The 12,620-nt window shown below is 37.5% G+C and overlaps 1 protein-coding gene across 3 annotated transcripts in view; it reads left to right on the top strand.

Annotated features, from left to right (window-relative positions):
* ctnnd2a (catenin (cadherin-associated protein), delta 2a) overlaps positions 1-12,620 on the top strand; it is a 282,667-nt gene that overhangs the window by 255,533 nt on the left and 14,514 nt on the right. For all 3 annotated transcript variants that reach the window (XM_086151388.1, XM_086151386.1, XM_086151387.1), the window contains exons 20-21: positions 6,122-6,362; positions 10,655-10,739. In XM_086151388.1, coding sequence (XP_086007514.1) covers positions 6,122-6,362; positions 10,655-10,739 — 326 coding nt within the window. The remainder of the gene's footprint in view (positions 1-6,121; positions 6,363-10,654; positions 10,740-12,620) is intronic.

The raw sequence follows: 12,620 nt of genomic DNA, 5'->3' as shown, positions 1-12,620 counted from the left end.
TGACAGAGAAAGTGGAAATTTCAGGAGAGGGGAGATGGTACCCTCGATTCTTAAAGTGCTGGTTATGTTAGAATTGTGAATAAAGATCATCACCTACTTTGAAAAAAATGCTCTTTGATTTGCACCTTGACTTTCTCTTCCCATCAATGTTGCCTTTTTACAGTGAAGATTCTTCTAAGCTGAGAAGCTACATGATGGTCCTGAATCCGATGGTTGTCCTAAGCTCTGCTTGCATGAGTCGATAAAATAATGAGCATTTAGATCTGTTCAATTTTGCGTTAACTTGGTAAATTGCAGCTTCTCCCTGACTTCGGTAAAGTGCTGCAACCCCTCCTCATTTATATTAATCTATAATTCATCAATACGTTTCCTCTTGGCACTCAGGATCATAGTGAAGGACTGAGACCAGAGATCTTCACTTTACCGATAATAGCTCATGTTCAGCTTAGATCATTTGATATCCAATTCTTTAATTAATCAATCTATAAATTGTTAATAGCCTGATAACATTATGGAAAGATACTCACACTAAGACCCTAAATGGATTTAATTAAGGGCCTGGAACTAAACAACATTTGAAGTAAATAAGCTAAAGGAGAGTTAATGAGCATAAGATGTGTACATTTCACTGAGTTGAATGTGTGTGTGTGTGTGTGTGCGCGCGTGCGTGCGTGCGTGCATGTATGTGTGCGTTCGTGCGTGCATGCCTGTGAAATAACAAGGGCCTCTTTTTCATTCATTTCTTTTATAATTTTGGATTCATCTTTGCATCATCCTGTGCATAACTTAAGATCTTCTGTTTTTCCTCCTTTCCATTTCTTCATCTTGGATATAGAGAAGGCTTGCTCGTGCAACTTTCTAATACATTTCAATGCACAGAAAAACATGTCATGGCAAATGTCACAGACTTCCCAATAGTGCTTTATAGAAGCTCGCTGAAAAATAGATGAATGGGCAGACTCATCTTAAGAAGTTTCCATATCATTCACACTCTATAATATAGTGTGCAAGAATAGTCTATGGCCTTCTTTTATTGTCAATGGACTCCCTACAGCAAGAGTCATGATAAATTAGTCACTTAGTCAATCAGTCAACCAGTCAATACATTGTCAGTCATTTGCACAGTAAATTTTCTGGCAGGCGGTAAATTAGCCAGGCACTAACTTAGTCATGCAGTCATTACAACATTTAGTAACTCACTATGAAATTCATCAAATGAAGGCAGTCATCAGTAAATGATCAGCCTGATTCAAGTTAGTCAAATAAAGGATGCTACTGAACTTTGTCCTCACAGGCAAAAGACATTGACCGCTTAACCTCGATTAATCCTGGCAGCCAGAGATAACTATGGGTTAGGGTCGGTTATTACAATACACCATCTTTATGCATATGCGTGTATGCGTGCATATGTGTGTGCGTACGAGCATGCACGTGTGTGTGATTGTTCGTACTCCTGCATGTCTATGAGAACATTCTTTATGTCGGAGTGCATATGCATGAATATCTTTCGCAGTTAGTAAGTGCGTGTGTTGTATAAGGGCATATGTTCAGTCATGAATGTCTTCCCTTAAATTGTGGTTTTGTGTGGATATGTACTGCAGTACCCTTCTCAGTCCTTTACTGAGGAGAGAGAAGAGATGCCAGTTAAGAAGTATAATGTTAATATTATTATTAATAAAAATAACTGGATTATTATTATCAATAATAACTTGGTTACTATTATTATTATTATTATTATTATTATCATTGGCATGTATTCCAGAATTCACTGGGTGTAAAAGAAAATGATGATATATAAGGGGGAATTGGAGCTAAAACCAATGCAAATATGAACCAACCTGACTCTGTAAGGAGAAATGTTCTTTCTCATTGATGGAGCAATTCATTTATTTATTTTATATCATTTCATTCTATTTTTGAGAGAGAAAGTTTCAAAAAGCACTTAATGCAGCAGAATTAGAATAAGGGGAAACTTTATTTGTCTGCTAGGGGTAATTGGAGGGCACAGGGGGTAGCACAGAATCCTAGCATGGATCCAAAATCTATAAATACATCAATTGGAGAAAGGTAAAATAAAAGAGAAGTAATCTCTAACATCTGTAAATAAACCGTACATCTGTGCTAATCCTCTGGGTTTTGCAGTTAGGACCGTGGAGTCTGCGTCCTGACGGGAGCCACTCAAATGAAGGGAACGGGATATGGGATGGATCCTGAAGGATTCTATTGGCTGTCCTTATAGTTTTTGGTCATGGAGCTGGGAGAGAGATCTGACGGGATGGCCAGTGATTTTTAGAGCAGACCTTGGTGGTGCGCTCTGGGCAGTTCCTGTCCTGTAGGGTAATCGAGCGGAACCAGCCGGTGAAGGAGAAGGTCATCATACTCTCAATACAGGAGTAAGAGAACGTGGTCAGGGTACCAACCAGGTCGTTTTGAGCCCAATGAGCAAGAATGGGTGGAGGGAAAATACCCTTTAATTAAATCAGGGGAGTATTGTTCTGCATTATAGTTTCACTAAATCGGAAAAAATGTTTATTTTTGGCTGTCATAGCCTCACATGGTCAGGGGGCTGTGATTAAGTCATCCAAAATCAGCAAATCAGTACTTTCGAAGCACTTAGTAAGTAACCACCTAACTGGTTACTTTTCCTTTTATTTAGATTGAAATGTTCATAGATATCATTCCGGATACATAATACATATTGCAGATGAAACCTTTTAAACTGATGAGTATTTGTAGTCAAGTTTTCTTCCCAGAATGTACTGCAAATGGATCAAATTTTTTGTGCCATAATTGGTGTCATTTTTTTAACTCAATGTGTGTCTGGAAAATGTGTTTGACAGTGGAGTGTGGAGAATCCCATAATGTCCCGATGTGAGGAATCAAGGTTGCAAATTACCCATACATTCAATGTATCCCCATAAGCTTTAACAGAATAAACCGCAAGTCATCAGGTATTTAGTAGTTGTCTGCTATATGAGCTGTATGAAACTCTTAGTGAATTCCGAAAACATAGAGATTTTTTTGGAGTGTTTCATATAGTGCTGGAGAGAATATAAGGGTCCACTTTAAGCTTCGACAATAGAACATCCCCCATTGCATCAGAGGTGTTTTTTTGTTTGTATGTTTTTATCTGATCCACTACCTCTGAATATGGCACTTTTTGGTCAACTTTTGAGGCCTCCAGAGAATCCAGAGTGCCCAGTGAACAGATTTTCTATGTTGTTTACACAATAAAATTGGCAGGCACTTTCTTTCAAATCATATTTCACTCGCAAACCCACAGTACCGAGGATAAACCAAGTAACTCTTTCGAAAATTCTCACTGGGATCAACTATGTATTTTATTAAGAGATGGCATTGCAAGTATGCTGAAGTCTTTCATTTGATAAACTATGTTAAAAGAAATTCTGTCATCACCAATTTTAACCTATCTACTTAAGTGATGCATTATCATCGTCATATTTTGCTTTTCATGGTAAACACCATTAATCAGAAACCACTCAATAGTATTGTTTTACCTTGGCTTGCTGATAAATCAAATCAATGGTGCTTGCTGCCCAATTTCTTGAAGATATTTTACCACTTATCCAGAACTTTACTACAGTTCCAACCAGCCATGATGGCTTTAGGTATTAAGCCCTAGGAGGGGTGTTGACCCTTAGAAAATCTGTGACTCTTGGTCCCAGGTTGTTTCACCAGAGCTTGTGGTTTGAGTGGGGTTTGGTAGGGTCGGCTGATAAGTAATTAAAGTAAACTGATTCTGAAGCCTTGTTGGTGTTTGTTTGTCAAGGACCAAACTGTAATTGGCCAGTGGGTTGTGTCTAAGCATCTCAGTCGTTTGACCAATGGTCTTTCCTGTTTAAGATAGATAGCTTATCTTCCCCTCTCACATACCATTGGTCCTACCTGGCCAAGACACAAACTTTCTTCAAAGATAATATGACAATGAAAAACATTTATTATAATTAAGGTAAGAAACAAAGAAGTATGGTTTGAACCTTGAGTGGTTTGTAAAAATTGGGGCTAAGCAAGTGACTGTAAATCTTCACAGACAAATATATTCTCTATGTTTACTTCCAGCTTTTTAGTCATGAAGAAATATTAAAAATATTAAAAATATTAAAAATATTAAAAATATCAAAATTCTTAATGAATCCAATTCACAATTTCCAAGTACTTTGTCCATGTCATCACATGTGAACTAAATTTTCAGGAGATTGAGTTGTATTGTGAGAACATTCAATGGTTTGCATGCATTTTCACCTTAACTTGAAAGTGACTTTAAAATCATGTGTGCTGATCCTTCTTTCAGCCATGACTTGTAAACTCAATTGAATCTCCCAGATCCACAGACATGTTTGTATGATCGATTGTGCTCCCAGACAGTTAAATGTCACACTCTTAGATGGTCAAAATGACTGTTATTGTTGACATTTGTCTGCCTGAGTTACTCATCAGTGTAGCTTGGGCAGGTGTAGCGGAGTGTAGTGACAGACAGTTCCAATTCGACATCAAATTCTGTCCCTTCTGTTTCTAAAAAGCCAAGTTATGAGCGCTTTTTCACATAAAAGGTTTAAACCTCATTCATTTTCACACAAAGGGCATCATAATCTCTATTGCAGCTGAAAATCTGACACTCAACAATACATTGTGTAGAAACCAAAACATTTTGAAGCCAGCATTTCTAAGTCTCCAAAATATCAACAATACTACAGTATTTCATTCCCCTCAAGTGTTACATTCACATTAATTTGGCTCACTCAAATTTTCTCCATGCATTTTCTTTTTCCTCATTTGGAAATAATCAGATTAATGAAGAGTTATTCTTTGAGAGATAATACTTGATATTGATATTGACAATTGATGTTCCAACACCAGATACACATTGGTTCAGGCCATCATTTATTTTTAATATTTCACAAAAATATTTTGACATCATGACCTTTTGAAAAAATAATTTTGTTTTATTTCTGAAACTAAATCTTTTGTACCAGGAATTTCTTTGCTGATTAATTTGCCCATCTATCATCTTCTCTTATTTGGCTTTTTTCTTCACAAATAGTTTTTATCCTCAACAGCAATCCTGTATTATCTATTTCCAAAATATTCCTAACCTGCCTTTCTCATTTTTGTCGGAAAGGAAATCGACAGAATCAACATTTCTAAGCTTTTTTCTCCAACACCTATCTATTTGATTGCATTACAAAGAAAGGGAGTATTGCTGGATATGCTGGATAGTATGGGAGTATTGTTGGATATGCCCATTAGTTAGTGCTGGCAACTCTCATTGACAGATACTGAACTCTAAATAGAGGCCAAAAATTGCATCGCTTTGACAACACATTCAGGTGCAAATGATGGTATACTTGAATATCCACCTATCATCTGTAGCTTGAGTTGTGTTCATTTTCAGAATCTAATATATGGCATATGGAAGATGTGATATCGTATAAACAATAAGAGAAAGGGGAATTGGGAGTGATAAGGATGGCATGTTCACAGCAACCACCTTGCCACAACTGTTGAGATCAGTCCAGCCGCAACTGCTGAGATCACAGAATTAATTAAATCATCGACTTAACTGGAACTGCCACTTTGATGGTCATGCTTTAACCTTAAATGTTTTGGCACTCATCTGCCCTGCTGTCTCATTAGCTGGATTTGTATGTTACCTTGCAGCATCTGCACCACAACTCACTTACTCCCTCTTTCTGTTGTTTCCATCTCTACCAATGCAATTATTTTTATCTAATTAAAATGTTTGCCTTATTCAAAGAAAATGCCATGACATTCATTTGATTCTTTGAAATGTTTACTACATTTCATGAAGTATGAATGAATGTTTGTCTTCTGAAAGGACAGTCTAACCACTCAATAGCTGTCGAAGGCATCTACTTATGAAATGGTATAATATGAAATATCAGTGTCACTAATTATGTTCAGGAAGCACTTGTCATTTTTGCACTGTAAGTTGGTACATCTTACATCTTTTAAACTCTGTCCAGCAGTTTCAATTTACATCCTTTGTCCCGACCCCAAATTTTCATCAAGGGGGTCAAGGGCATAGGTTTTGACCAATATTTGTTGTCCTATTCCTTCTTTTTCTTTCCACATTTAACAGGTAAATATGCCATGAGAGATTTGATCCACCGGTTACCAGGCAGCAGTAGCAGCAGCAACAACAATGCTGCCAGCAGTGGGACCACAGGCACCCCCAGCAAGACCATGTCGGATGACACAGTAACTGCCATCTGCTGTGCCCTGCATGAAGTCATCACCAAGAACATGGAGAATGCCAAAGCCCTCCGTGATGCTGGTGGAATTGAAAAACTCATTGGTATTGCCCGCAGCAAGGGAGACAAGTGAGTGGTTCAATTTTTTTAACTGTAATAAAAGTCAAGATTAATTTTATAACCATTAGGAAAAACACTTGTATTCAAAATTGGAATGAACATTGAGGCATTCGTTTAAGTTCTGATTTTCTCAGCCAACCAATTATTCTGAAAAAGAATTTGTCTAAAATCAGGGTCAGCAACCCACGGCTCCCCATGGCTTTCGAAAGCCACGGGTATTGAATTAGAATGTATTTTATTTTAGTTCGTTTGTTTTTAAAATGTAATTTTAAATTTGAAGATTTTGGCAATCTTGTAACATTTTAATAAATAAACATGTTAAAACATTTTTGCTGCTCTTAATAAGCAACTGAATGCGGCAGTAAAATGGTGAGAGAGGATGGCATTTTTGGTTTGCTGCCAGTGGATAATTGAAGTTTGGCTTTTTTTTCTAATAAATACAAGAAGGACTCTAATAGACATTGAGTATTTTGCTTAAAAGTAACCTTCAACACAACGTCTTTTTTCGAAGTTCAAAATGTTTTTTTGCGTGCAAAATGTAGTTTTCTCTGCCGTTGTTCATTGATTTAAAAAATGCAACAGATGTTTTGTTTATACATAGCATAAAGGCATAAAAAAATGACGTTATATGCTATGTTTATTCATTTTTAATTTCAAAAGGGTTGTGTTTTATTTACTGTAGGGAAACGGGTCCAAATGGCTCTTTGAGGGGTAAAGGTTGCCAACCCTTGGTCCAGACCTTTTGATACACTGTATCAGGGACCTGACAATGCCTTGTTTTTTTTATTTTTGGAATATAGCTCAGTTATTAGAGCGGGTGTCCCTCTAATTGGAAGGTTACTTGTTTAGTTCCCAGGCCCTCCTGTCTGCATGCCGATATGTCCTTGTGCGAGACACTGAACCCCCAGTTGCTCCCAATGGCCTGGTTTGCTTCCTTACATAGCAGCTCTACTACTGTGTGTATGTGTATGGGTAAATGGTTCAATGCAATCTTGTGTAAAGTGCTTTAAAACCACAGGGTGTGAAAGCACTAAATAAGTTGAAACCATTTACCATTTTGTTTCTTCTAATAGACGTGATATGGCTGCATGTAAGAGATTGCTGAGCCTCTCTGTAATGGTCATTGTGACATAACCAGAAACCTTTTAGATATAACTGGAGGATGTTGGAAGATTCACAAGGACATTATTAGTCGTCAAAATAATCTTACTTAATTTGAATAATGGTATAATTGAAATAATGGAATAAAGAGAACAACGCAAATGACCTTGCAACATTGGTAGTGTGTTTGAGCTGGCCTCATAAACCTGCCTGAAAAAGTATATTAGCCGGTAGACCTTGGCCAAAGGACTGGTAAACTATCTTCAAAAAAATGACAAAGATGCCCAAATTTGTCTTTAAATTCAGTTGAATTAATGGGAGGGTGTGTTCCTAACTGTTTGTAGAAGATTTATGGATGCTGTGAGATAGGATTTGAAGTTAGTTGGTGTGAGAGGAGAGGATACAAAGAATAAGGTTAGATGGAGAAGGATGATTCACTGTTGAAACCTCCCCAAAAGGGAAAAGCCGAAATGAAAAGTGTTCCTAACTGTTTGCATATACTAATACATTTAATAGAACTAAGATTGATGATACTTAGCTTTTAAACATATGTAAATATGTATGGACGACTTAAAAACATGTTTGACTTTATGAACCTAGACACCAACTGTTTTCGCAGTTTCAGATGGAACTATGACATCACTTTAAACTCGAGTTTACAAATGAAACCCTTGTTGTTGTGTGATAGACAGAGGACTTTGGCTCAGCTCCCAGACACTGGCAGATGTTTTTTTCTTTCAAGCAAAACCTAGAGAACATAAAAGAGGAATTTTAATTTCTCAGCCTGGACCAGGTTTTTATACTCCAAATCCCCACATCAAATGTAAAAGGAAACAACACACTGAGATGGAGCCTATCCCAGCCTCCATCAGGCGAGGCAGGTCCACCTTGGACTGATAGCCAGTCAATTGCAGGGCCACATATAGAGAGACAACCATTCACTCTCTCATCCTCTCATTCACGCAATTTTCTCAATTTGTGCAATCAACCTGCTGCATGTTTTTTGACTGTGGGAGGAAACCGGAGAACCTGGAGGAAACCCACAGAGACATGGGTAATACATGCAAACTCCACACAGAGAGGTCCCCCTTCGTGCTGTGAGGCAAAGCACTAACCACTACACTACTGTGCTGCCGCTTCTATCATCTCCTTCTTGTAATATGCTCATTGAAATCAATACCTTTACATTAGGTATAGAGAATATACTGTTGATAATATATGTCAACATTCTTTAAAGTCATCCTCTCCCAGTTGACCTTATGGGACCATTATGTTGGACAGCACCACACACCCACCCCCCATCATCATCAGTGAACTTAAACTTGAGAGCTTACCAAGGTACCGGTGTCTCCCCGTGTCTGCGTGGGTTTCTGCTGGGTTCTCTGGTTTCCTCCTACAGTCCAACAAAATGCAGCTTAATTTGAAAAAATTGGAAAAATTGCCCCGAATGAATGAGTGAGTGAATGATTATTTGTCTATATATGTGGCCCTGTGATTGATTTGCGAACAGTCCAGAGTGTACCCTGCCTCTTGCCTGATGAGAGCGGGGATAGGCTCCAGCATCCCCCGTGACCCTCAGTGAAGGATAAGCAAAAGAAGATGGAGGGATGGATGGATGGAAATATAAATATTTTCCACCAGGAGCACCAATTTTTTAAATATCTATCTATCTATCTATCTATCTATCTATCTATCTATCTATCTATCTATCTATCTATCTATCTATCTATCTATCTATCTATCTATCTATCTATCTATCTATCTATCTATCTATCTATCTATCTATCTATCCATCCATCCATCCATCCATCCATCCATCCATCCATCCATCCATCCATCCATCCATCCATCCATCCATCCATCCATCCATCCATCCATCCATCCATCCATCCATCCATCCATCTATCTATCTATCTATCTATCTATCTATCTATCTATCTATCTATCTATCTATCTATCTATCTATCTATCTATCTATCTATCTATCTATCTATCTATCTATCTATTAAGGCCAGTCCAAAGCACAAGTGTTAACAGTAAGCAGTGCTCATATATCCGTCATTCATTTTGTGGCTGTCTTGAACTGCATGCACAACATATTGTTTGAGAGTTCGGAAGAAGCAGAATAAAACATGCATCGCCTTGAGAGATGAAGCATTGTGATACCTCTTGCTGCCACGGCAATCAGCAGGTCAGGGGTCGCCATGAGTGTCATCAAATAGTTCACATGCTAATTCATTGTTATGGGGGAGAAACACGCAGAGAAAAAGATCCCAGGGGTCCCTATTTAGGGAACTGTTCTTAGAGGCATCATGACTGTGAGATGAGGTGCTGAGAGAAACCTCCATAACCGCAAATTCTCACTGGTAACTGTAAGTCCTCATATCTTATATTTTATCTGACTGATTCACTGAGGATAAATGCTCCTTATCAGCAGTGCTTCCAGTGCCATAATCATAATATCATGGACGGAAAAGGATAATGGTTACAACAGGGCAATCATTAGTAGCCGCTTTCAATGTCTTTTCTCTTTGAATAATAATACAAACACAAATCGACATCAAATGAAGTAAATAATGTGACAAAAAGGCCCATTGACATCTGTGACAATTCTCTGCAGTCACTGTGCTCTGGAAAAAAAAAAAAAAGGTCCAATGTTGAAAATTATTGCCATGACATCATTTGTCAATAGTGTGCTAACAATTCCCATTCAAATACAATTAAAATGGACAAACAAACAACAAACATTTTATAGAATCAATATATTATTTCCTGGGATCAACAATTTTCCATGTTTAATTATAACACGATTGTGTTGCGATTGTCACAAGAAATTCATCCGATTTGTCAAACTACTACAAAGGGAACATCTGTTCTGCTTCCCTCTCTAGCTGTTTGAAGGGCAGGGCTATGAACTCACTCCTATCAAAGTCATTTTTCAACTAAGTGGCAGGGATGGGACCATTAGCATGGCAGAGAGGGTCATTTTAAACTCATCTGGAAACTCAGCCTTTGTGGAAGGAAAATCATTCTCTGCCGAAAAGAGCAATGGGTCTCTTACTCATAGCACCACCCCAAGTGCCAGTGACCTGCACATATCCTGGGTAACTGGTAAAGACAGACCACAAAATAGCACTAACATTTTCACATGGAATGAGGTCCAGGAGAAATAAACCATATGTGTTTTCATCTCTTTCCAGACACTCAGCAAAGGTGGTGAAAGCCTCCTCTCAGGTCCTCAGTAGTATGTGGCAGTACAGAGACCTACGCACCCTCTATAAGAAGGTAAGGACTCTAAAAAACATCTTAAATTCATTCTGAATGGGTTTCAGTTCATCGTATACTCAGTCCTGTTCAAATGTCATAAATCTTATTCATGACATACCTTTCATGCCATTAAACAAAAGCTGGACAGCAGTATATTTTTTATTTCTCATTTTTTCATTTCTTAAAACGCTTCCATCCAATTAAAGCCAGTGTGGATATAACTTTTTTTTTGTTCTTAAAGCAAATCTAAACAGCATTAACCTTGTTTTATTTGTTAAGTTATACTGCGGTAAGTGTATTGCTTTCATAATTGCAACAATGTATCTCCAATTATTATGGCTTTGCAAAATTTACTAAACATTCTGCTGTAAAAAAAATGGCTAAATACTTTTAGCAGCAACAGTAGCTTTATAATGCATGAAAAAACTGTCTGTTAAAGATGAGGAGACACATAGAATAATCATAGGTCTTCTTTCGAGGCAGATTCATGTTTCCCATGTTACCTAAAAAGTTTAGATTTATGCATTCTGGGCGTAAAAATACACAATGTTTTGAAGAATAATATGATAAGTTGGCAAGGCCAAACATTCTTAATGAAACTCAGCTGAGCCCTATTGACAGGAAAATACAAAGTTAAAAATTTAAATCCAATTAATGGGTGATCCTGTTAGAATAAATGGTATTTACAATTTCAGAGATATGCAAGAATAGGGGCATATGCATTCAGTGTAATGTTGTGCTTCATGCAGTTGAAGGCATAGCATATTTACATGAAATCCAGTATTTCAATAGAGATTAGACAGGTTAATGAATGGCCTTCCATCATCTAACACCAGTAAAGGGAATAACCTGAAAGAATGATGTTTAATCCTCCTCTGAAGCCCATGGCTCAAATCATCTATATGTGGTCGTATACTATAGTAAAGTGTATAGCATACGTGTGTGTTCGTACATATAGGCATGAGTGTGTGTATTTATCCTTGAGATCCCAAAATAAAAGCCTAATGGCTCTCTGCTAGGTTACTTCCCACCTGAACAAAAGTGTTTACAAAGGCACACAGATCAATAACTGAAGTTAGCTGTTGTGAGAGAAGAGGATACAGAGAAAGGGGTTTGATGGCAGACGTTTATTCCCAGTTGTAATCCCTGAAGGGAGCAGCCAAAAGAAAATGAGGAGTCTAGTTGAGCTCTACAAAATTTTAGAAAAAAAGGCATGGAAAAATGGCGATACTGTATGTATGACTCAGAGATTCTCTCATTGCTCTATTTAGAGACAGACACCTTTGTAACTCTACTGGTCAGACTCTTGTTTCTTTTAACATGATAAATATCCCCCACACACTTGATTAAAAGTAATGACAGGTCTGCTCCTTTCATTTGTCAATAATGAGTGTTGTCTGCTACCAAGGTTATAAGTCATTCAGCTCAGTAAAACTTTAGAGCTATGTCTCACCACTTTTATATGAGCTATTTAGAAAGGTATAAAGTAGTGAGTAGGTTGTTCCAGGAAAATGTCCTTCATTTGGTGTATTCTTTCAGCCTTAAAAAGTTTGTTTTTTGTAGTTTTTTTTTTTCTGGGCTGTCCATAAATAGACAAGACTTTGAATCAGGTGCTGACACTAGAACAAGTACTGTGAGGATTAAACTGCATTAGACTGTGTTTTGTTATTCGCGTTACTGGCATGAAGGCAAATATCTTTAACTTTCATTTGGAAACCATTAAAATCCATGTAATAGAAGGGAATTTAATTCACATCAACAAGTTAGTTTATCTTTTATTTTTTCATAGGATGATATACAAGGAAATTATTCTTTACATTTCAGTTGCCTGGTCTTCAGTGTTGAAAGATGACAATTTGATTCAAAAAAAACAGCACAGGGAGCAAGTTGACAGGCCTC

The sequence above is a fragment of the Fistularia commersonii genome, chromosome 8 (assembly GCF_037954325.1).
Source record: "Fistularia commersonii isolate RoL2024-O1a breed Wild chromosome 8, RoL_Fcom_v1.0, whole genome shotgun sequence".
NCBI classification, from domain to species: domain Eukaryota; kingdom Metazoa; phylum Chordata; class Actinopteri; order Syngnathiformes; family Fistulariidae; genus Fistularia; species Fistularia commersonii.
Note: the sequence above shows the minus strand (reverse complement) of the source record. Positions and strands in the feature narration are given on the sequence as shown.